Source organism: Carassius auratus, unplaced genomic scaffold, assembly GCF_003368295.1.
Source record: "Carassius auratus strain Wakin unplaced genomic scaffold, ASM336829v1 scaf_tig00215565, whole genome shotgun sequence".
NCBI classification, from domain to species: Eukaryota; Metazoa; Chordata; class Actinopteri; order Cypriniformes; family Cyprinidae; genus Carassius; species Carassius auratus.
The window spans coordinates 2,073,519-2,099,378 of record NW_020528142.1 but is presented as its reverse complement, the minus strand read 5'-3'; the positions used below and the strand labels follow the sequence as shown (position 1 = coordinate 2,099,378).

The 25,860-nt window shown below is 37.5% G+C and overlaps 1 protein-coding gene across 1 annotated transcript; it reads left to right on the top strand.

Moving 5' to 3' along the window:
- The first annotated feature begins 17,782 nt into the window (after positions 1-17,782).
- On the top strand, positions 17,783-20,676 carry LOC113095020 (POU domain, class 4, transcription factor 2). The gene is made up of 2 exons (XM_026260630.1): positions 17,783-18,702; positions 19,010-20,676. The coding sequence occupies exons 1-2, from the start codon at positions 18,490-18,492 to the stop codon at positions 19,946-19,948; spliced, it is 1,152 nt and encodes a 383-aa protein (XP_026116415.1). The 5' UTR covers positions 17,783-18,489; the 3' UTR covers positions 19,949-20,676.
- The last annotated feature ends 5,184 nt before the right edge of the window (positions 20,677-25,860 follow it).

The following is a 25,860-nucleotide window of genomic DNA, read 5'->3' as shown; positions in this document are numbered from 1 at the left end:
GACTGTGTGTGGAACTGAGGACCCTGTTCTACCTCTCCTCTACGATCCCGACTGAACTGCACTCAGCATGAATTATTGACCTTGTAGTCCGGACCCTCTTCATTACTGGGGAGACTGTCAGGCCTGGTTTGCAGATACGGAGAGAGCATCGAGTTAGGCTGGCTGACCATGTCCACGTACTCTATCTTTAATGCCCTGAGCAAACCGGGCGGTCTCAGCGTTTCATCAGGCCAGCCGTCAGGAAGCATGTTTATGTCCAAGTCTGAGCCCGGAAAGCTTGAAAAGCACCACCTGGGAGCTGGCTGTGCCTCCGTATGTAGTCTTAAAGTTCAGGATAGCTGCGGAAGTTGTGCCTGCAGAGGAGGAGATAGACATAAAGTTCACCAAAACTTTTTCCACACCTTCAATGCATCTCGGTGAGAACCTGTTTCAGCAATCTAGGCTCAATTTGAAAATGTATTTTGAAAAAGAAATAAAAAATAAACTGAAATGAACATTTGTTGCAGTAAAACTTACCATTGTGTGGTTTCTTGCACAATAATATGTTATAAACTTAAAACCCTTTTACCACAGTGCATGAATTTCAATTGAATACATTAGCATTTACACATAACCCGATCCATATGTATGGCTTATGTAGGGTGGCCATATGCACCATTCATATGGGACACGTCCCAGCCAGGATTTTAATAATGCCTAAAATATCCATGTTTTGGCTATTTGCACTGTGCAGGTTGATCGTTGTGTAACATTCATGAGAGCTATAAAGAGCAGAGCGGACGGCTCCTTATGCTTTTGAATTTCTTTCACGTGTTCGTTCGTTTGACTTGAAGCATTGTGGTGCACTTTGTTTTTTGGGATTTGTGCGCAGCGACGTTTCAAGTTAATCGAACGAACATGTGCACGTATTTGCATCTCTTTGATCGTTCCCTCTATGTCTCACCTTCTCACACGCAGCCCCACGGTTGGTCGATTATGTACAATACATGTTATTGGTCAAACTGCTCTGGATGTTTTAGGCAATATTAAAATCCTGTCCGGGACGCGTCCCATATGAATGGCGCATATGGCCACCCTAGGCTTATGTGATGTTGCAAACTTACTTGGTATCTCACCTGGTACAGCATTGCTTGGGTAAGAGTCCCATAATAAGTCATGATAAAAGAGCTGAAAGACTTGTGGAAGCAAGCTATAATAGCATGCTGCTTCGACAAATGCATTTTTATGTAATTTGCTTTAGTTAACTGTTGAGATGAGTGTTGTACAGCATTAAGCATTACCCATTATCGGACATTTCAACACAACTGTTCTAATACATTGGCCTACAACAATTATCATAAAACATTACTATTCCAAAGGGTTACAGATTCCTGTTCATTTCAGATAAAACTTCATATGCTTGTAGCTCCATTCATTGGACACTTTACTGTGGGAAAGCATCCCGAAAATATGCAGGAAACAACGCAATATCATTTTTTCATCATTTTTCATCATTTATCATTTTTAGTGAATCACTTCATTTATTCAAAAGAGAGTAATCAAAGTAATGACCACTGAAACCTCAACATATACTGTATATATATATATATATATATATATATATATATATATATATATATATATATATATATATATATATATATAGGTGATGTCAAACGATTAATCATGATTAATCATATCCAAAATAAAAGTTTTTTGTTTACATAATATATATATGTATGTGTACTGTGTATATTTATTATGTATGTATAATTAAACACACATGAATTAAGTTAATTAAGAAAAACGTGTTCAGGGTTTTTCAGCATATGCGAATCTCTCCGCCCATTCAAAAAAAAATAAAAAAATAAAAATAAGATCGATTTTGTGCACATTTTGAGTTTTGAACTCTAAAAGTAATAAATCCACAGTAAGCGAAAATATTTAAATAAACAACAGTTACTTGCCTGGACAACATAAGTGCTTGTGGCTTCTGCATTATCTTGTTAGTAGCTTTTAGACGGTGCATCACAAGACCTACTTTGCCACAGAAAAAAACAAACAAACAAACAAATAAAAACAGTAAATGCAACTTAGCACCACAACCTACTTGCAGCATTTTGCTTTTTTTTTTTTCCTGACAGACACAGCTAAGTATTTACCTCAGCAATTATCCACTGACATCCTTCATCTTTTCACTAGTGCTGTACAGTCACCCTGAACAGTGAGATCCTATAAACATGCTTGCATTCCCAAGGAAAAAGCTTACTGTGATTCAGACATGAAAAAGGAGCATGTGTGGGCCTACGAAATTCAGAAAAAAAGGAGAAAATCAATTAAAAAAGTAAACAAACCAAAAAGAACCCCAGCAGCATAAATGGATGATAGAATAGGTAGATATGCACAGTTATGCAGGTGTGTTTGCTTCTGATGAGAGGAGATGAAAAGACATGCATTTTAAAAGGAAACAAGAAGATGTCATCTTCTGTTTGTCTGACATATTTACACAATTACTGCACTATAAAGCTGAGCATCCTGGATCTCTGTGCTTAAAGGTTTGAAGCATTTGAGGGGGATTATTTTCTTTTTTTCTCATTCAGTTTTCATTGGTGTCTGCATAGTCTGCAATGTGGGCATCCGTCAGCTGTGGAAGTTTATGTTATACGTGTACAGTTTTTTTTTTAAAATAAAACAATAGGATTGTGTGGGATGTGTGCAACCACATAACATACAGAAAAGAACACAGAACATACACATTCACAGACTGCCAGACATTTCAATGGCATGGGTAATTAAAACCTATCCTACCTCACCTTACACCCTTATACATATTCACCTACCCCAAATCTACAGGACTTACAGAATCTGTCTGGCTCTCAGAGGTATCGCACACAATGGTGCTTTTATCATATGCTTATCAGCATGACCTTCTTCTCTCTTTTTAATGCTCGATCTTTTGCCCTTTCAATCAGGAAGCATATTACTGCTCTGTCAGAGCAAAGCACTTCCTAACGACAGCAGAGCCAGCTGGGAAAGAGGGCGAGGGCAGGAGGCCTTCACATTAACATAATAATCCAGCCATGCTCCCACAGGCCCCGGGGCCAGACAGCATATTAGCTGGGTCCCCTTTGTGAGGGTCCTTGCAAAGGAGAAAGAGCCGTCTTATTACTTGCCTGTCAACCTGTGGAACCTTTATTTTCACCTTTTGGAGTCACTGTTGTGGGTTGTAAACAGGGTTGTCACAAGACCCTTTTTTTACTGGGACATGAGCGCCAGTGAAATACTGTTGTGCTCCAATAAAATATCACTGATAAATCCTTATGTATCAAAAGGAATAACCATATATTGGCCTGATAATTTTTTTTTTTTCTGAAAGTATTTCAGAAATTAAATTATGTCATGCGTGTTAAATCAGTAATGGAACTTGCAATATCAGATTTTCAAACGCATCACTCTTGAACTAATTGGTCCTGTGGGTTTGCAAAAAAGATAAAAAAAAAATAAAAATAAAATTGTGATTCAGTTGGATTCATTCAGACAGTTCACACATGCACTGAATTGTTTGCAGTAGTTTCTCAAGCTTAAATAGCAACAATAATATTTTATTTGCCTACAGTCCATCAGAGAAAACAAAATAAATTTTATCAAAAATCTTGATATCCATCCTATTTGCCCTTTGCATTTTAATGTCAGTTTAGGAGAGAGGTATGATTCATGAACAGATTGTATTTTGAATCAGTTCACAAGACAGTTATGAACGATTCTTTCCCAAATCAAATGGTCCTGTCTCACTCAATGAAACAGTTTCATCTGTTACCATCCCACTGGAGGGGAACAATATATGTGAACCTCTCACAAATATCTGTTCCAGGGTTATTAAATAGCTTCGGAAGACTTATATGAGAAACATCAACTCTTATGACCCATTCTTTGTCTTTTTAAAGCTTGAAAGTTACATTTTATTGTATGGAAAAGGATTGCTAGTAGGCATCTGTTTTTCAAATGTTTTGGTTACACATTATTTTAAGGTGTCCTTGTTATAGTGTACTTATAACTTTAGGTACTGAGTAATATTAATTAACTACATGTACTTACTATATGGTTAGGGTTAGGATTAGGGATTGATTTAGGGTTATTTGAATGCAATTATACATAATTTATTGTTATTATAATAGTAAGTGCATGTAACGTGTATCAAGGACACCTTAAAATAAAGTATTACCAATGTTTCCTATTGTTCCCCTTAGAAACAAGAAAGTCAAGTGGGTCTGAAAAAAAAAAAAAAACTCAGGGTGGGGAAAATAATACTTATATTAAAGGTATTTAAATTTTAGATTAAAATGGTACAAGCAATTTGAACTTTACCTAAATGCACTGAAAAGGACAGCTATTTATTTCTTTCCAAAGGCTTTCACCGATGGCTGTTAGCAAGATGCGCTGAACATGTGATCTTATGCACTAATCTCCTTTAACACATATTGTGACTAGCCGTCAAGAGGCTCTTGTGTGTCAAATCAAGTGGCTCTTCACATAAGTGTCTTGAAGTGCCTGAGTGCTTGAATGAGAAACAAGCTTTTCAAAAACTCAAGCACTACTAACAATAATGCAATATAAAACAAAGAACACAAGAACAAACACTTCCATTGTACTTCTCACTATAAAGACTCCATAATCCAAGTTTAATCAATAGTGTTGAATTGAGATGGGCATCATGGGCATTAAGCCCAACATTAAATGAGGAACCATCCATGTGAGGCTGCTGGAGGGAGAGCAGCGGGGAGTCTGTCAGGCCATTTAGTTTTCAAGGACCTTAGATGGTGGATGTGATGGTGTGCGCTGACAGCTCAAGAGCAGAGGAACAGATAGACAGTGGAGGTGGCGTCGAGGTCTGACACTGAAGTCTCCCAACTCTGAAATGTCAGAGGAGGAAGATGACGAGGCAGCAACTCCACAAACAGCCGGATCAAGCCACACCATAGGCCCCCACCAGTCAATGCACCCTTGGGGGGCAGCACTCTAATTGGTGGAAAGGGCAGCCCATCCGCTCTCACACTCAGATCTCTCTGAGGACATCCGAGGCAACGTGCCAATTACTGCCAATTGTTGGCCTCGTCATTGAGATGTGGACAGTCGTCCACATGGAATATGACTGGGGCCGGAGAATTTTCCTTTTTTTTTGAGAACGGGCGGAGAGATTCGCATATGCTGAAAAACTAACTCTGGCTTATGACCCTTCTAGATAGCATCCATTCATGTTATGTCCATTGAGACACATAGCTCTCTCTATGAATATTCGTTGCATGCAGTACTGGAAAAAAAATTATTAGAATAAATCAGCTTTCTGTTCTAATGTTTTAAGCTCTGGTAAAAGGACGGTTTCATATCGAGGGGGTGAGTTAATGTGAAGTGATTCTAACTGACAAACCCTGTACTTTTCAAACCCTCAAGTTCAGGCTATGTTTAAAGAGGGAATAGCCCATTATGGGCTGCTTGGAGGGAGTTCAGCACACGTAGAGGTTCATCCATTATCCATAAGCTGTTCATCATGGTTAGGGTCAGGGGAAGACCACAACTCTTCCCAGCAGGCAAAGAGCGTAACGGGGAGGAGTAACTCCACTCTCTGGGGTGTGTACACAGTAGAAAAGAAAGAAATTAAAGATAACAATAAAAGAGGAATTAAAAATTCACAAAATATTTTGCACAGCTGAAATCTATGTCTTTTAATTGTTGGCAAAAATCTTGGCCAAAAAAAAGAAAAAAAAAAAGAGACCATGGTAATTTTATACTGATAAATTATTCAGCACACATTAATAACAGTCCAAGTCCAAGCAGCATAAGAGGAAGCTGTTTTAAGAGTGATGAACGACTGGTGTTTCCAGAGTTTCTGCATGGCAGTAATTCTTTTGGTTTTAAGTGCTAAAAAATGACATGAGAATAAAAAGCTTATTTTAAGAAGTTCAGAGGATGTTTCCAGTGCACCCAAATGATACTTTGGAGCCACGGTAAAGAGTGTATGTTACCGCTGAATATTAAAAATCGTAGTTATGTTTTATATACAAAGGTTTATATTCTAAAATTGTATATACATAGAATAGAATAATACACACACACACACACACACACACACACACACACATTTGTTTTTGTGAAATCCCATAGGCGTAATGGTTTTTACACTGTACAAACTGTACATTCTATGGCCCTACACCAACCCTACACCTAACCCTAATTTAGTTAGCATTTTTAGTTAGCATTGACCATTTTTACTTTCTCAAAAAAAAAAAAAAAAAAAAAACTCATTCTGTATGATTTATAAGCGTTTTGAAAAATGGGGACATGGGTTGTGTCCTCATAAGTCACCCTCTCCTTGTAATACCTGTGTCATACCCATGTCATTAAACAGAGTTGTGTCCTGATGTCACAAAAACAAGAGCACACACACACACACATACACACACACACGCACACACACACATACACACACAGGTCTTAACTTATTAGTGAAAAACACACACACACACACACACACACACACACACACACACACACACACACACACATATATATATATATATATATATATATATATAAATACAGCTAACAAGTTATCTGTTTTTGCAAACATTTGTAGTTAATATTTAGTTAAGACTGGGAATTGGTCCCAAAGCTGACATGTGACCAACTATTATATATTATATTACAGAATCATATACATTAGAAAAATCATTAAAAACAATAACATTACCTGCGACAATAGCGTAGCACATAGGATCATGTGTTTTAACATAAATTGTCCACATCCTTAGACAGAATTTAAACCAAACAGTATTCAGTGTAAGGTTTTGTGAGAATGTCACAATAAAGATTCATCTTTGTGATAAAGAACAACAAAGAATATTGCCCAGAATTAGGTCTTTTGTTTGCTGTCAATCACTTTATCTGATGTTTGTGTTTTCAAATGGAAGATGACGGTTGGGTTCAAAGGCTTAATGCACTCCTTGATATGTATTTCATGTCTAATCAATCAATTCATCAATCTGTTTGCCATCCATGATCTCCATCGTTTTCATCTCACCTATAGAAATGAATGCTATTAATATTTAAAGCCTGCTAACTAGATCTAATCATGAGAGCCAACCCTCACTACATCCTCACTGAGCAAAGACAGTATGTCAAGAGATGCCTTGCTCATCTAGATAGGAACCTGCATGATTCGCACATCAACACAGCCACTTAGATATTCTTTTTCTTATTCATAATGAGGAGGGAGGAGGGACTCCCTCCCATCAGCCACGGACATGAAGCAATACTTTCATTGCTTAATAATTAATAAATGACTGAGTGCATGTGGTACCTCACCTCCAAATGCATACCATCTGTACATTAAACAATGGACTTGAAAGTAGACACAGAAACACAGAAATATGCATGAATTTCTTGTAGATAAAAAAGGCTGCATATTTCTGTGAGCAAAAAAGGAAGCAACAATTGCCTTCCCAGAGCATGATGCAGAGCCCGTCTTGTTTTCTCTTCCTTAAAGGCAGTGCTCTATTCTAAATATTTACAAACTGAATAGTGCACATGAGATGGAATAAGTGGAGGAACTCAATAAAAGTAGTCCAGGGCCTGAAGGAGAAAACAACAACTTCTCAGAGCTGGCTGAAAGAAACACTGCCAATGGAAGAAAAACAAATTTTAACTTCAAAATAATTCAGAAACAACTGAAGAACTGAACAATCTGCCGTAGCTGTACCCAGAGCAGCATAAAAGTAGTGTGTTCATTTACATACACTGTATAATATCAAATCTTTGAAATGTTGGCCTTAAACATCTTTATTATATTAGCTGTGATACACACTAAAATAAAATAATAGTGATACATTTTAATACAATAAACTTTGATCCCCACTTTTCAACTGCATTAATAAAATGTTTCAAATGTACTCTTCATGCACATTAGATCATTTTTGGTTTTATTCCAGACTCAACAGCAACACAAAGCAAGTGTAATTTTTGAGAATGTAAATAATGCATGGTTTGATAAACTGAATGTCATTTTTTCCCTCACATTTTTATTTTCTCAAGTATCAACATTTATAGTTATTATTATCTATGTACACTAACAGTGTCACAATAATAAAACAGCGGTAGTGTATGTATATGTAAGTGCTAATGTATTAGGAATATATTTTTTGTGAAAATGTCAATGTATATTCTAAACAAGGTTCAATTTGTCAATTTACATAAAATTTTAGAGGATATTTTTACATTTTGTAAATGCACTTGATGCAGAGATGACATTTTCTGTAGGCCAGTTTGGACATTAGTTTCACTTTGGTTCCCTCAACAAAATTTTGGATAATGGCAGAAACTAAGCTCTCTGACCAAAAATAAAAAAGTTTAGGATTCTTACATTTTGTTCATTATGATAATATTCACAAATTAGCACAACTTTAAGCTAAAATTAAGTAGTAAGTTATAATTTAGAAGTTAAAAGCTAAATCTAGGCTACAAGGAAAAAACATTAAAAAAAACCTGCCTGTTCATCATATATATATATATATATATATATATATATATATATATATATATATATATATATATATATATATATATATATATATATATATATATATAATTTTATACATAGATCATTTTACAAGAAGATATTTTGTAAATTTCCTAATGTAAATATATCAAAACATAATTTTTGATTAGTAATATGCAATGCTAAGGACTTCATTTGGACAACTTTAAAGGCAATTTGCACTCAGATTCCAATAGTATCTTGGCCTATTGTCCTATCCTAAGAAAACATACATCAATGGAAAGCTTATTCAGTTCATTCAGCTTTCAGATTATGTCAGATGATAAATCAATTTTAAAAATGTACCCTTATTACTGGGTTTGTGGTCCAGGGTCACATTTGAACTATGATGAAATATCATGAAAATTATATTGTGGGCATTTTCAGTCTACCAAAAAACAATTATGTTACGCACTGCTGTATTGTCTTAGCATAAAAAAATTAAACAAGACAAGAAAATTATGTTAGTCTATTGGTCCAGAAGTCTACAGAGCCAAAAGTGCTAATAGACAATGTTGGAATTTTAGTTTGTTGATTTCCCAAAAATAGTGTAATTTAAGGTGAGAGATGTTAAGATGTTTGATAGAAGACAAAAATTGACAGTAAAAAAGAAAGAATGCTTTATAGTGACTCCTAACAAAAAAAAAAAAAAAAAAAATACATTGATATGTATCTATTTGGCATTAAAAGTTGAATATATAAGTCAAATCAAATGAAAACAGGGTGTCTTTAATAATCAGTGTTGTTTAATCTCTGTTTTGTTTGTTTGTTGTTTAAAAACAGGAGAAAAAAGTGCACCAACAGCTAATGTTGCTTCTTTAGAAACCGCAACATCCGACTTGCGGGTCTTCCTGCTTTTTGCTCACATTGTGGGGAGAAAAACATTCGGAGGCCCTGATAAACCTACAGCATTTCTGCACCCAAAGAAAGAGTTAATTAGAAATACAAATTTGCCCAGATTGTTATTAATGGGAACTGTAGAATAAGCAACACATATTTTGTGCCCATAAGTAATCTCAGGTAGCTTTGATCTCGGGCCCGTGGTGCATGCTGCCGCGTACCGCTGCCTGGCTTCTGGGACTGTGCCAGCACCAGACATCTGGCTACTTTGTTATCATTGGCTGATCGGCTCTCGTGAGACCACTCTTGTGACACTAGGCTAGAGAGAAGAGTGGCCTGGCAACGAGAATTATCAGCACATTTGGAGTGGATTAAAGCTCCAAAGTGGTCCTCAAAGCGCGACGGGGGTCTCGTGAGCTCCCCTCCACTGGGGGTTGGCGAAGGGGCTTGCAGAACAGACTTAAACAAGCCTGTTATGGAGATCCGCAATGCCAAGTAGACTCGTGAAAAAAAAAAAAAGAGCAGAGCCCCAACAGAAAAGAGTCATGGAGAGGGAGAGCCGCTAATTATCTCATCTCGTCAATTCTGTTGCCAGATTGGGAGACGACCAGATCTGGGAGTTGACTGAACCTTTTGCACAGGTTCATTATGCGCAGGTACATTTGGAAGCCTCATTGATTATTTAGAACACTGGTGATTTATAACATTTCTACGCTGACAAAACAAAATTGACATAGAAATGATTTTCACTGAGCAATTGCTAGTATTTTTTTATTAATTTTTTTTATTTATAAAGAAACGAAAGCAACACATTGAATTAAACGTGAAATGTTTAAGTAGAAGGACTGAAAGAGTATTTCTTGGAAAACTTGTTTTGTTTACAGTGTCGAAAAATCTTTTTTAGATTGTACAGTGCTATAAAATCACATGCATTACTCCATGCTACAATAAACAGCCTTATCATACACCTATAACCCACAAATGGAAATTCTGTCATTTAATAATTTCATTATATAGGCTAAATAAAAACATAAATAAATAATTAACAAACACTTGACACTTTCATTTGAAGACTGTATAATGCATTATAAAAGTATTCTTAATTAACTTTCTTACAATGCACTGCATGATCTTATGAGTAATTATAACTACACTGTTATAAAATATTATAAAAGATTATAAAAGTTCGTTTTTACACCTTTAGAAAGTATAATACATAAAAAAATTAACAACCAATTTCATGTGTACCAAGTAATCTGCAAAAATTAAATGCAAGTTAACTTTGCTTACAATAATTTACGTTTTGAAAAACTTACTGTATAATGCATTCATGCTTCAATTAATGCATTACTGTATCCTCTTTTAAAAAACAACGCACATTTATTTCTATGAAATAAAATACAGTTCCTCTTTCAATAATTATTTTTCCATAATCCTTGTCAAAATTAGCAAATGATTCAACAAATTGTTTACAGAAGCCTTGTGTCAGTCCTCCTCTGCCATTTCTCTGTCTGTCTCTTTCTAATGAAAGGCACACCGTGACCCCTAAATGTTACATAAGCAGAAGCTCATGATATATTCATGTTTATTCAGTATGTGGTACTGATGGCAGCCCTCCACGGACTGTGTAGCTGATGACAAGCTTGATATGTAAGACAAACTCCTCTCCTCACTTGTACACACACTGTCCATGTGGACCTTGGCTTGGAAAGGTTACTCCCTCCCCCTTCCTCTCTCTCTTTCACACTCTCGCTCGCTCTTTCTGTCGCTTCCACTCTCTATCTTTATCTTCAAATGAACCGAGGGTACAATCACCATCTCCAGGTTTAAAGCGATGCTAGCTATCAGATGCTCGTTATCGTTAATCTCCTGTTCACCACTACACTGGATGCCAGCCCATGAGACTCAGACCAGCTGTGGTAAGGCTTTGAAGATATGTGCAGCAGACAGCGCTGGTCTTTCGAACACATCACACTGCGCCCTTGTTATTTTACATATATATGAAAATGTGTGTGTATATATATATATATATATATATATATATATATATATATATATATATATATATATATATATATATATATATATATATATATATATATTTATATATATTTAGCAGGGTTGCATGAATTACCAATATATCAGCTATATGTATGTATGTGTGTGTGTATATATATATATATACTGTATTTAAAATATATTAGTATTTTTCTTTTCCCTTTTTTTTTGCACCGTCAGATTACAGATTTTCAACCAAATACTGTCCAATCTAAACAAGCCACACATAAATGGAAAGCTTATGTATTGTAAAAAAAAAAAAAAAAAAAACTGACACTTATTACTGGTTTTGTGGTCCAGGGTCACTTTTATTTATTTGTGTGTGTACAGTAGTACTATACATTGTAATGTTGCAATATCATAATTAAATCACAGCATCTAAAACTGCTGGGCTTTATTTTTGGAAAAATAATCATAAAAACAGCATAATATTTTAACATCAGCCAATATCAGCCATCGGCCATGACATGAAAATAATGATAAGCCTTTCAGTATTGTATGTAACATTTCAATATCAGTGCATAAGTAAGGCTAAATTTTTGAAGTGAATTTGGACTAAACTAATTTTTGCATCATACAAATTAGATGTTTGTAACAGACTTTCTCAGAAATGTGATCAGCATGTTAGAACAACATCGTGTTGCTTTATTATCATGCTAATAATGAGCTTATGGAGGGCTGCAAAAGACTCGGCCCTCTGTTCCGAGGGATGAGCTGGATATGGAGGGGGTCTCTGACACCTGTCACCCTACAAGCCAAGCACCATTATGGCTTCTCTTGGGGGTGTAGGGGTGGGGGGACTTGCCTGGAAGTCATGCAGCTCCTGGTGCAATGGGGAAGCGTTTGAAGATCATTAGTGTTACAGACCCTGTCTTCATGGCCCTGACAAACCCACTGAATACTGTGCTTTGATCAGGCCCAGGCATTTTTGTCAATAGCAAGGGGTACAGTGCATACATTAGAAAGTTACTCGCACAAAGTCAGCAGGTAAAGTATCACGTTCAATAAGAGACCATGCATTGTACTGATTGGGCCTTGTTAGCATCATTTCTGCTTGGACATCTTGGGCAATGAACAAACTTAAATGTCGTCAAGTATCAGTGCATAAACTCATCAATAACCTTCTTAACCAACACAAGTAATGAAAAAACTATGACTATGATGTCCATAAATGTTTTCTTTTTCAATGCATGTGCAGCTGAAAAAAAGGGGATTATGGTCAATAACTCCTAATTCACATCAAAGCTACTGTATGACCTGACATCATCAATATCCCATCACGTTCATTGGGGTTGACCCCACTGGTGAGTGTGCCGAATAATGAAACACACTGTTAAAGTTCTGAGGAGTTTCCATTTTATCAACACCTACTTTATGTACCATCACAAGCTCAGTGCATTTTTCTATAGTTCTACTCACCAAACTGACGTATTAATAAATGTTTCATTTTCTGAGAAGTGGGATGGGAGGGAAACTGTCAGAATACACACTGTTATGTGATGTTTCAATGATTAAGAAACCAAGTACTTTGCTACAAAGATGAGATTCATCACAAATATTGAAATGTGTGGGAGAAACATGAGAGTGTCATACGAAAAAAAAAATGCAAAGGGACTTCAAATTATTAAACAGATGTTATTGACCAGTGTACACTTTATCTATCTATCTATCTATCTATCTATCTATCTATCTATCTATCTATCTATCTATCTATCTATCTATCTATCTATCTATCTATCTATCTATCTATCTATCAAGCTTAAAAACTGTAATAGAGATTACACTATCAACAAGATCTAAAGATGCGTGATAATCATAGTTTATGCTTCAAAATTTCGGTTCCTACCTGATCTTGATCTACGTAGATGTCAGGAATGTGAACAGTTGGGGTTCCATGTATTAATTTACACATTCAGTGTGAAAGCAGTTTACCTCACCCGTGTGCTAGAAACATCTAGACACCCCCCAAACAATCAGAATTTCTGGAAGCTCTCAGATACCCCAGCGCTAGGTACTTCTCCAGATCATGTCACACAAATACAGGCATGTTGTGCCTCAGTGTAACTTTAAATAGGGTGTTTGCCAGGCAATTGGATGAAGGGGGAAAATGATAATTATGGCTGATGAGCGGGAGGCTGCATGCGGTGACAGTATGACAAGTGAGGGCTCTTTAATTTGTTGGATCAGATAGTGACACGCTCCATCAGAGGATGGGGAAAACCTTTTCATTTGTGCAAAAGAAAGGTGGAAAGGGGGTCAATTAGCATCAACCATTAGACATCCCATGACATGCTATATATTATCATCTGGTACAGTCATCTTAATGAGAGGGGAAGAGAGGATTTTCAACTGTATCGGATGGAATTCAGAGGCAGCGCAGTACATGGCCAATCATAAGAAAAGCAGCTGACATACTGTTCCTCACATGCAGCAAATCGTATGATGTTGTGCTCTATATACTGTATATTTAAGATTTTTTTGATGTTGTTGTTGTTTTTAAGAAGATCTCTTACCAAGGCTGCATTTATTTGGCGATTTTTGGAAATTGTGCATAATAATAAAAAACGCTTCTTGAGCAGCAAATCAGCATAATGATTTCTGACAGATCATGTGACACTGAAGGCAAGAGTAATAATAAATTACATTTTAAAATATGTTAAAATAGAAAACAGTTCTTTCAAATATTAATAGTATTTCACAATGTTACTCTTTTTTTACTGTATTTTTCAAAAACATTTAATAAACCGTAACGATTTCAAACCTTTTCTAGTATGTACTGTGTGCAATAATATGTATATTTATGGTACTTAGCTGTGAACAGTTACATTGAAAAAACTATCTTTAAAAAATGGACATAGGGATCTTATTTATTTATTTATTCTGGTATATGGTGACTCGAACTCCAAGATTTATAATTAAATAATGCCAAAAGGGAAGTTGATATTTTTCATATCATCCAGTGAGACCAATACAAAGCCACAATTTCTAACCAGTGCCTTATTTGATGCAGTGACAGGTGCAGTGAACCCCTCTACAGTATATTGATTTGGAGGACCTAGAGGTATGTGACATCATTATGAGGATTGACCTTCTCCTGCTCTGCCCTGAAGTCTCAGAGTAAATGAACATTACTGATAGCTAGACTCTGGCTTTACTGCTAGGCTGATATAGTTACTGGTGTCATGGAAACATTTTTTGGCATGTAATCTTCTTAGATGACATCCTGTTTCTCTACGCTAATCAAACTGACTTGATGTGCATTTAAGAAAGTAACATGTCTTCAAGTTCAGATATATATTTTTCAAAGCCTCCTCTGTGTGGCAATACATTAACATTGGCACATCTGTTTTAGACATTCAAATTTGTAGAAAAATAGACAGAGGAAGGTCTAACGTTGCTTATTTGGAGCTAATTGCTAAGGCTGTGTCCTTTGTACATCCACTGGTTCCTAGTGAGTGCAGACCACATATTGAATGAGGTTGCAGTGAATTAAACTCCTGCTACTGAGAACAGGGAAGAAAGAGACTCTCACATACAAAAACACATTCTCTGTCTTCTCCTCACACTCACACTCACACTCACACACACACACACACACACACACACACACACACACACACACACACACACACACACATACTTGATTCCTCTCTCTCTCTAAATATCTTGCACACTCCCACATGCATGGCGCATTCGCAATCTTTCTTTTGTATTCTTTTTGTATTTCTCCTTTACTTCATCTTGAGCTTTCTCTTTCCTCCTCACATTCCGGTGATGCATCATCCTTTGTCCCTGTGTTCTTAGAGCAAGCTGCAGTGACTGTGTTGGTGGCACAAAGGAGCGGTGGGTATTAAAACAGCTGTCTCTGGTGGTCCGGATGTAATTGGGATTGTTAACGTGCTTGGCTCCTGAGGGATGCTTGTGAGAATGTCTTTGTGTAAAGCACACAAGCTCCACAGCGGCATACCTTGATTTTGATGTATGTCAAAAAAAGCAAACAAGTCACCTGAGCTACTGTACATCAAGTCTGGCTGATTTTTTATCCTCCTGCTTTGGGTTGTTGCTGCTGGTGCAGTGTTATTTATATGTAAAAGAAAACGTCTATGAAGCTCAATTTTAGTCAGAATTCCTATGAGAGCTTGCTTTCTTATAGTGGGGAAAATAAAGTGTATTTATGTGCATGCGGACAGAGCTTTTGAAGGAGGAGAAGAATCTTTGCAAAAAGCTCCTAAAAGCACCTGCCTGGTAATACAAATTGAAGCACAATGTCATCAAATAAAAGGCAGAGACAGAAAGAGACAGAGACTGAGAGAAGAAAAACAGACAGAGAAAGGGGGTTAAAGAAATTCATTTAAAAATTATGGATATGTTATATTTGTATTAAAAAGCCAAACTTCCATGATCACCAGCTGAAATGCATTGAAATTTGAAAAGGATTAATTATTTTTAAATTATGCACAGAGGGCGCACTGCACGTGCACGTGCAAAAGACATTGTGGCCGCTGGTACTTTAACTGATTATGTGTTTAGCTGAGATCAGATATATTAAAACTGAGCACTTAAAGCGCCCTGATAAATACATTTCTTAACGCTACAGTGAACCAAAACTACTCCTCAAACTCAATCGCCTCAGAGCTAAACCCGATTGATTTATTTGACGTTAGATATACTTTTGTGTGGCTCATTGTGAATGAAAATTTCATTTGCCGATTTAGGGGTGGTGAAATATAAATGATTTCGTTAAAGTTTCATCATAAATCAGTCTTTGGGTATATACAAGTAGACAGTGATTGGGCCTTGAAGTCTCCTGAGCAGGCGCGCCAGGGGTGGCCCTCCCTTTGGAGAGGTACAGTAACCGCGCGCCTTCTGCACCATCGACAAAAATCTTGTGATTGCCACGGGACAGATTTCACGACGACGTACAAACATAAGAATCAGTGACACAGGGTATTTATAAACATCCGATACGGAGATATATTTTTTCTTCCTATTTATGTATTTTTATTTATTGAGCCATTTTTACATTTTTGGTTGATTTTGTCAGATTGTATCAAATGATTTCTTGTTATATAGCCAAAGTGCAGAGTAGGTTATTTATTAAATTTTTTTTTTCCAACAGAGACATGATGCAGCCCTTAGTCTAATTTAATTTCCTAATTAGTATAAATTTGATGACAAACAATCATTTAAGATAAACAGATACATACTGGCATATTTATTATATGCAAGTATCTCCACAAAGTGTTTTGCGCCTGGCATATATTTGACAGATATGACCTCATTATTTTTCAACTAAATTGTAATTACTGTTTCGAGCATTTTAATGAATTTAACACATTAGAATATTTTTAGCTCGAGTTAAAATTTGGATCTCACGTTAGATGTGCACTTTTACATGCGAGGTTAGTCGGTCGCTATGATGCATCAATTACCCCATCCAATGGACTCGAATAGATTAAACAAATTAGACTAGCCTTGTTAATTAGAACATGATTAAAGGTTTTTAATTAAATCACTGATGAAGTAGTCTAATTAGAACGAAGATATGATAATAGCCCGCTGCGACGAGTATATAATTGTATTGGGTTTGCAATTAAATCCTAAAGAGTTGTAAAAATCCGCTTTTCTGTGTCATTAATGAAATGCTTCACACATAGCCTGTTCTGTTGAGACATCAAATTCATAAGACACGCTCAATGATAACTCAAATGGCTTTCCTATTTATTATTTCAATAACTGGGAAAACTAATAAATTCGTCAACACGAAGTAGATTTTTTTTCTCTCTCTCTAAATAAAATCAAAGCAGGTTAATTACTGAGTCGAGCAAATATAAATTACATTTAAATTCAATATGTCTGCATTACACTGGACATAATTTGTTTAATGCGTGTCGGTATATCAAATTATCTCGCTATAATGGAATGATAGTCGTGCGTTTTGCTTTATTTCACCCAACAGGGACAGCAGATGATGGAGCTGTCTGTGGTGATTTCTTCATATTCATCCACGCTTCTCCGACCAAGCTTGCAATTACGAATTACATAGCACCGAATCTTTCTAATATTTTTGGTATCATCGGGAAGGTTTGGTCTTGTAGCCTACATAAGCGTTACGAAATAATTACAAGTGAAAGTCTGTGCAACATACAAACAACGTGTGCTTTTTGGAGAAATGCATTTTCAAACACTGACATACGAAATGTTTAACTTTAGAATACAATTCTGCTTTGATTTTATTCCTTTAACCAGGGTGGTTTCCTCAATAACTTTATTGAAGTATCACATAATAGTCGCTTGCAGTCCTTGCAACTGCCCATGCGCAGAGTCCCCAGCGGCGCTGTGGCTAATGAAGAATAATAAATCATGAAAGGTTTTTCAGGTACAGCCGAGAGAGTGTGTAAGAGGAGAGGGAGTGAGAGAATGGGTGAGCAAGAGAGAGAGAACGGGAGACGCAGCCTGCCCTTCGCCTTAGAGCACAGACAGATCGAGTCCCCGCAGCATTGAAAGTAGTCGACTGTCACCTTTATCTCATAATCAAACTCAGCAAGAATCGGGATAAAGGTTAACGAGCGAGATCGTCGTTCTGGAACCGGCACGAAGAGAAGAGAGAAGAAACTTCTGCATTCGTTTTAAAAGTGTGCGCAAAAACAAACTCACCAAAGGCATCAGCTTCCGCACGAGACAAACGCACGATATTTTGTAAAGGCGGAGGAAAATTTCTGCAGAGCGTTTTGGCAAGAGTTGACGTGATCTTTGAAGGAGTTTACCGACAGGTTGCATGGCTTACTGGTGCTCGACGCACGTCTCTAGCCACGGCGCGCGACGGAGCGAGCAGGAGATCGTTCTCTCAGACCACTAGATGAGCTATCAAGAGACTTGGTGCATCATCCTCCTCTTCACGTTCGTTGCAACGCCAGAGACTTGAGATTTCCGCGCAGCGACTGGGCTTGAACTCCAGTCGAAGAACAAGAAGAAGGCGGAGTCTTAAGTTATTAAAAGGAACTCGCCGAGGCTCGGTAGCAAACATGATGATGATGTCTCTGAACAGCAAGCAGGCGTTCGCCATGCCCCACACCAGTCTGGCCGAGGCCAAATACTCCAGTTTGCATTCTGCGTCCTCTTCTTCCACTTTGACTTCCAACGCGCCCTCGTCCTCCTGCTCGTCGTCCAGACACAGCAGCACGATCAGCAGCGGCGGTTCGGAGGCGATGCGCCGAGCATGTCTCCCAACCCCACCGGTACGTATTCTGCATAATCACCGCTTAAAGGCACATTTTGACAGCCCACTTTTTCTGCTTGATGTTTTTTTCATGTCTGCACAGCAAATCACCCAACACCTCCATTTTTCCCTCCCAACTTATGTATTCAGCCGGGTTTGCCTTTCGTATTAATTTTTATGACCTGGGATGTTGCATGTGTCTTGTTTTGTGTGTTCTTTTTTAAGATTTCTTTCTTTTTTTTACATGCTGGAAATGTTTTAAAAGCACGGAGTGGAGCGCGAATTCCCTGCTGACAGTTATGTGTGCATTCTATTTGCAATTGCAGAGCAATATATTCGGCGGATTGGATGAGAGTTTGTTGGCCCGCGCGGAAGCTCTGGCGGCGGTGGATATAGTCTCGCAGACCAAAAGCCATCATCACCCTCCTCATCACAGCCCCTTCAAGCCGGACGCAACCTACCACACCATGAACACGCTTCCGTGCACCTCGTCGTCCTCCTCGTCGTCATCCGTGCCCATCTCGCACCCTTCAGCTCTGGCGAGCCATCACCACCACCACCACCATCACCACCACCACCAGCCGCACCAGGCACTGGAGGGCGACCTGCTGGACCACATCACCCCAGGACTGGCACTTGCTGGAGCCATGGCCGGGCCAGACGGCTCGGTGGTCTCCACGCCTACGCACCCAGCTCACATGGCAGGCATGAACCACATGCACCAAGCTGCCATCAACATGGCTCACGCCCATGGGCTTCCATCCCACATGAGCTGCATGAGCGACGTGGATGCAGATCCCAGGGACTTGGAGGCATTCGCTGAGCGCTTTAAACAGCGTCGGATCAAACTTGGCGTGACCCAAGCGGATGTAGGGTCAGCGCTGGCCAACCTGAAGATTCCCGGCGTAGGCTCTTTAAGCCAGAGTACCATCTGCCGGTTTGAATCGCTCACGTTGTCCCACAACAACATGATCGCCCTGAAGCCCATCCTGCAAGCTTGGCTGGAGGAGGCTGAAAAGTCGCACCGGGAGAAACTCAACAAACCCGAGCTCTTCAACGGGGCCGAGAAGAAGAGGAAGCGGACCTCCATCGCGGCCCCCGAGAAAAGGTCCCTCGAAGCTTATTTCGCTATTCAGCCGCGTCCGTCCTCAGAGAAAATCGCAGCAATCGCAGAGAAGCTGGACCTCAAAAAGAACGTAGTGCGGGTTTGGTTTTGCAACCAGAGGCAGAAACAAAAACGCATGAAATACTCGGCCTGCGTCTAGCTCGACCAGAAGACCAACGAGACGTGTCGAGAGACTCCTAAAACTGTTTAGAGACGATTTGTAAAATATTTCTTATCTCACACCTTTTTCAATCATCAATAACTTGTACATTGAACCAGAATTTCATGACATTCAAAAGAGACATTTGAAAATCACTGTCACGTATTACGCAAAGGGGATGTGGAATCATTTAAAGGATCGTTTGACTGATCAAGTAAGACCATTCGTTTTTCCTCACTTATTCTAGCACACTTTCTATATCAGAGGAGCAAGACTCTTTAAACCTCAATCAGACAGCCTGCCTGACGCTGAATAGCGTATTTTAGTCGTTTACCAGAAAGTGTTCTGTATCACAACACCAGAAATTATTCTAAACTGAGAGGGGGACAAATACTTCAGGTCAAAAGGGTGACAGTGTCTTGTCAGTGTTTTTCTTTTGTAATATTTCTTTCTCAGCATGTCACGTTTCAATCTGGTGTTAATTCAGGGTTCGTTAGATAAAAAAAAGAAAACAAAAAGAAAAAGAAAAAGAAAAGAGGACATCACGAATTATGTCCACGAACGATTCTGCAACATTATTAGATAATAACCAAACAGCACCTTGTAAATTATTGATTTAGCTGTTACATGCATAATTTTGTCTGTCGTCTTCTTAATTCCTCTTCTGTGATTTTAATAATGTTAACCCATAACCTACAATTAGGCAATGGGCGAGAAGAACATCCACATTTTTTTCTTGTGAAGGCATATTTGCTATAACCGACCTCTTAGCTATTCAAACAAAACATATTGGACATAATGAACACGAAGAGAGTTTCAATTGTTTTTAGTAATGGTATTTGTTCAGCCAAATATCTGTTGCAATACGCCTGCGCTCTAACGTGGCTATGTTTCTTATGAACTATTTATCATGTGAGGTAATGTTTACTTCATTACATATTTATTGGGATTCCCTCCACGTTTTTGCTTGAGAAAATCATATTGAGACAACAAGGAAAACGTGGCCCTCTGCAAACGGGGAAACTGCTTGAAACAGGCCACACTTTTTTTTCGTTCTTCTAATGTTTCGAAAAGGCACAATCGAGAGATATATGAGAACATTTTCTTTGAAATTATTTTCATGTATGTTATCTGCTTATTTATTTGTATAAATAATACGCGTATAATTATGGAGTCGTTGCTTGTTAAATTCACCATGTTTAGTAATGTTTTCTTAATGAAAAAAAAAAACAACATTCACGTAAAATGTAAATATCTCATTTGGACATACACATACAATATCCGTACAGGTATTTGCTGTATTGCTGTTTTAGCTGCGGTAACTGTAATGTCTGTTGCTTTAGGTTTAATTGTCGGATCAATTCATTAATTTATTACATCAATGTATATTTAAGTTACTATTTGATAATTGAATTGAACTATGTGTTTCATTAAAGAACAACATTTTAACATTTTATTGAACGTTCTCAATGGATTCATTTATATCCAAAGGCCCAAACAGAGTTTTCAGACGTCTGACGTTTTCATGGACACATTTCATGGACTGTGTGTTAAATATAATCGAAACGTTTGTCTCCATCTTATATTGCTCATTGTGTGGATTACACGTGTCTTTAACACCAGTTTGCAGTTTTTCTTATTTCTCTTGTAAGATACAAACGGGTAATCTGATTAGATTAGTATCTTGCTGTTTGCCTTAAAAAGACGTCTTGACATCTTCTTGAGCTGTAGAGCTACGCTTGGTATTTTCACGAACGGCTTACTGCTGCTAGCATTCGCATCCCTTAGAAGCCTACCTGAGAGCAAATGCTAATATTCTATTAGAGTCTAATCATGAAGTCTATAGAGATCTGGGGAGGTCCCTCGAGCACAGCGCTGCCAGATGTCAGGCCGCCAGAAAAACACCTCGCCTGCCAACGTGCCGGGCTCCATTTAAATCCACAGTCGATGGTTCTCGTTCTTCTGCCGACATAGGCAGCCCTTTGAAGACTGACTCAGTTCACTGTTGGGCCGTATGAAAAATAATAAAAATAATAAAAAAGAGATGGGAGTGTCATCTCAGTAGCAGTGCATGCCATGGCATTCTAGGCGTACCAATTGGTTTCAGCACCACGGACAGCCGCCTGAATAAAAGAGGTTTTTGCCATTGATGTTTCCTGACGATTTTCAAAGAGATTTAATAGATGAAGAATCCAATTTGCATTTCGTTTTGTTCTTTTGAAAAAAAAAAAAAGAAAAAGAAAAAAAAGAATGCACTATGATTTTTTTTTTATGTGTTTATTTCATTATTGTGATTTTAACAATATTGTTAAACACCTTTGAAACATGATAAAGTACAATTTGCCACTGGGGAAATCGCTCGGAAATCATTTACTTAACATTTTTATTTTTTTTACCTGTAAAAATGCGTAATTAATGCCAAAACCGCGATGCTTTTAACTATATTGTTCTTTCCCAGGCCAATTAATTCCTTTGGATCCGCAATAACTTATATTAAGTGTAAAGCCTTATAGACATCATATCAGCATTCAGTTTATTACTTGGTGTCTTGGTTAACTTTAAGAAGCTCACTGACTGAATAGTCCCTAAAGTTCTCATCAGTTCTAACCTGCTTCAAAGGAGGAAATCAGTTATCCTAAACGAGCTGATCACTTAACACGATAATGTGAACGAATTATTAAATTACACATGGAATTATGAAAATCAGATAATTACATGCAATAAGTAAGTAATCATTAACTGGAGCTGTTAATTACAGTCGGTCGTGGAGGGCTGGACTTGGAGAGGCTCGTAGGAAATGGGAATTAATCTCGTTGCTTGACACTCATGGACCAAACGGCCAATCCCGAGCGAGCTACCCCCTACTTAACTTTCAGATAGGTGCAAAAATTATCGATCGAATAGGTTTTTTTTTTTTTTTTTTTTTTTTTTTTACACAATTCATTCAGGAGGGAGACTAAACTATAGGAGCATGTAATGCATACACTGGTGCACTTAACTTCCAATATTTCCAAAGCAAAGCGAATGTGTCATTTTATTCTACCCTCCTTTAATGGACTGATCCAAGAGAGGGCACTGACCTGTTAGCGATATCGCATACATGTGATTCTCATGCTTTAAAAACCATGGTGGTCACACTGTTTTCCTTTGTTATAATTAGGTCTTCTATTTTCTTTCTCTTTCCCCTGAACATTTCCCCCCTTTCATAGGGATAGTGATGAAATTTTAATGAAGCCAGGGACTGTCGGTGCTCCGCCTGGGGACCTACGAATAGAATATTTTAACTGTACATTTACCCCAAGTGTCTGCCATCAAAGCACGTTAAGACAAACCACAGGCCTCTGACGTGTTGGGGCCCAATATTTAGTACTTGAACATTTATTGTATTGGCACTGATGTCCATTGTATTTATATATTTTCATTTTTATTCCCCAATTTATATATATATATATATATATATATATATATATATATATATATATATATATATATATATATATATATATATATGCAATTATGCTATACCTGTGGAAAATATAAGGAATTATATGCGAAAATAAATAGTTTGAAACGGGATAGTTTCACAGATGTGTAATAATAATAAAACATCTTGATAAAAAAAAAAAAACATGCTACTACATGAACGAATAGACAAGTTCTGACTCAGACTCAGAGCTTGTCAGTCTCTCCCACACACACGTGTAAAATAAGGAAATATGGTGTTATGCACATATCTCATTAAATGGGAAAACCAATAACTGTGATAATGAGCGAGATACAAAATCTAGTATAATAAAACCCTAATACAGACCTTAATGCTTTGAAAATATTAATACATAATATTAGTGTAATAATAAAAATTAAAAAACAATACTACAGTGAGTAAAACTACTTCTAAAAAAAGTTATTAATAGATTTAGATTTAGTACAAGTCTGTCTCGTCTCACAATATTTAGCCTACCTGTTATCATAATTATGCCTGCCATATGCAAAAAAACAACGAAACGTCAATTATTTACACACTTGCAGACGTTTACAAGTTAAGTTTTATTGTAGTCTTTACATTGACCTTTATGTCTTTTGTATTGTTCACAACGCAGGGAAAAAATGTAAAGGGTAGACCTACCCAAATAAATATTTAAGAACACAATCTTGTGTATACAAAGTATTATAATATATATGTATGTAGCCTATATATAGACACACACATTTCAAAATGTAATGAAATATTTGCAAGTCGACACATCATTAGCCTGAGGCTTTATTTTGATAAAACCATGAATCTGATACGATCGATCAAACAGCTCAATAGCCAGATGTTGGGTTAGGTTTGTTTTAACAAAACATAAAACATATTAACAATAATTTCCCTTCCATAATTTCTGAAGCGATTCAAGTTTACGGTGCGTCAGGTGAACAAATGCAATTTTATAAAGCGCCCAATGTACAAATGCACACAATGACTGAACACCATCTCTATTTAAAACAAAATCAGTTTACTATCCTTATACGCTGTAAGTTCTCCACATAGATTGTGGCATACTGTTGAAATTTGTGTCTTCAAACGAGGCCTATGGTGATTAAATATTAAAGAGTCTAGGATGAGCCTGTGTGATTCTCGCCCAGTTCTGGTTTTCTTCCTGCTCGCCATGAAATTCATTTAGGCTTTAACGCACAGCACGTTGCGTTCGCCTATTCTCAGACGCTGTTGCGCCGTTCCAAATGAGCAAGTCGCAGTTAGATCGCGCATTTGGCAATAATGAGAAGGTGGTAGAGCTGTCTGCTGGATGTGTGTGTTCATTGAGGTTTGACAGCCGTGCTCCGCTGCAGATCTATTCATCATACCCGCAAGGACTCTCTCTCTCTCTCTCTCTCGCCCCTCTGTCCTCAGTTTATACAGAACAGAATCATTTACATAAAGTCCTTAAGGCAAATAACTGTTGGGGGCTCTAATTTATATCTGATCGAAAATTAGCCGTCATTATGCGCCCCATTAGCCGCGTCTTTAATGTGCTTCTAAGCACCATTTGTCAAGCAGCTTGTTAATATCCTTCAAGTCTTTAAAGTTGAGAGCTCATTAAAAGACTCTGTGCCCTAGTATTGATGCTATTTTATAAAATTCTGCAAAGCGTAAAGGGCCGTTTAAAAGTTTTCTCTTCCTCCTAATGATGTATGGTTTCCTGAGCATTACGCAGGATACACCATTGTTTCCAATCTGAAAGTTATGTTAGTGCACGCGCTGTAGTCAACAAGACAGGCATTTAGCAGGAAATCACATCTAATTTTTCGCATTGTTAAGTAAAATTATGAGGATATCACAAAATCATGTATGGCTAATTGTGTTCTGGCAGGTGAATTAAGTTCTAACACGCAATATAACCGACTTGAAGGTTTGCGAAAATTACCTAAATTAATCTACATCATCTATTGCATTCGTAAGTAATTACGAAAAACACAATTTAAACACATATATAATGCATTTTAAAAGTCGTGCCAATTCAATATAATACATTTCGCACTGTACATTGTATATACTGTATTTTATTTATCATACACGCATATAAATAAAACAGTTAAAAGTATTCAGATAAAGCGATAAGAAATAGCTGACCTCCTAAAAAGTCACTGTAGTATATTTCGACTATTGTCAATAGGCAATGTGTTCCTTCTCATGATCTGTCGTCCATAATTAGGCATGTGCCGGGTGCTGTCTGCCCGTGGGTGAGATTTAACGGGTGCTTATTATTAGTTAAAAACTCGAGCGTCCCGTCGTTGCTTCCGTGAACTCCTCCAGGCTAAAGCAATAAAGCGAGTAATTAGAATGCTAAAGACAGATGTAAATAAAAGCAATGAGACAGCGGTGAGAGATGAGGCGCTGGGGTCAGGTTCTCATCAAAAACCCAGTTGGTGTG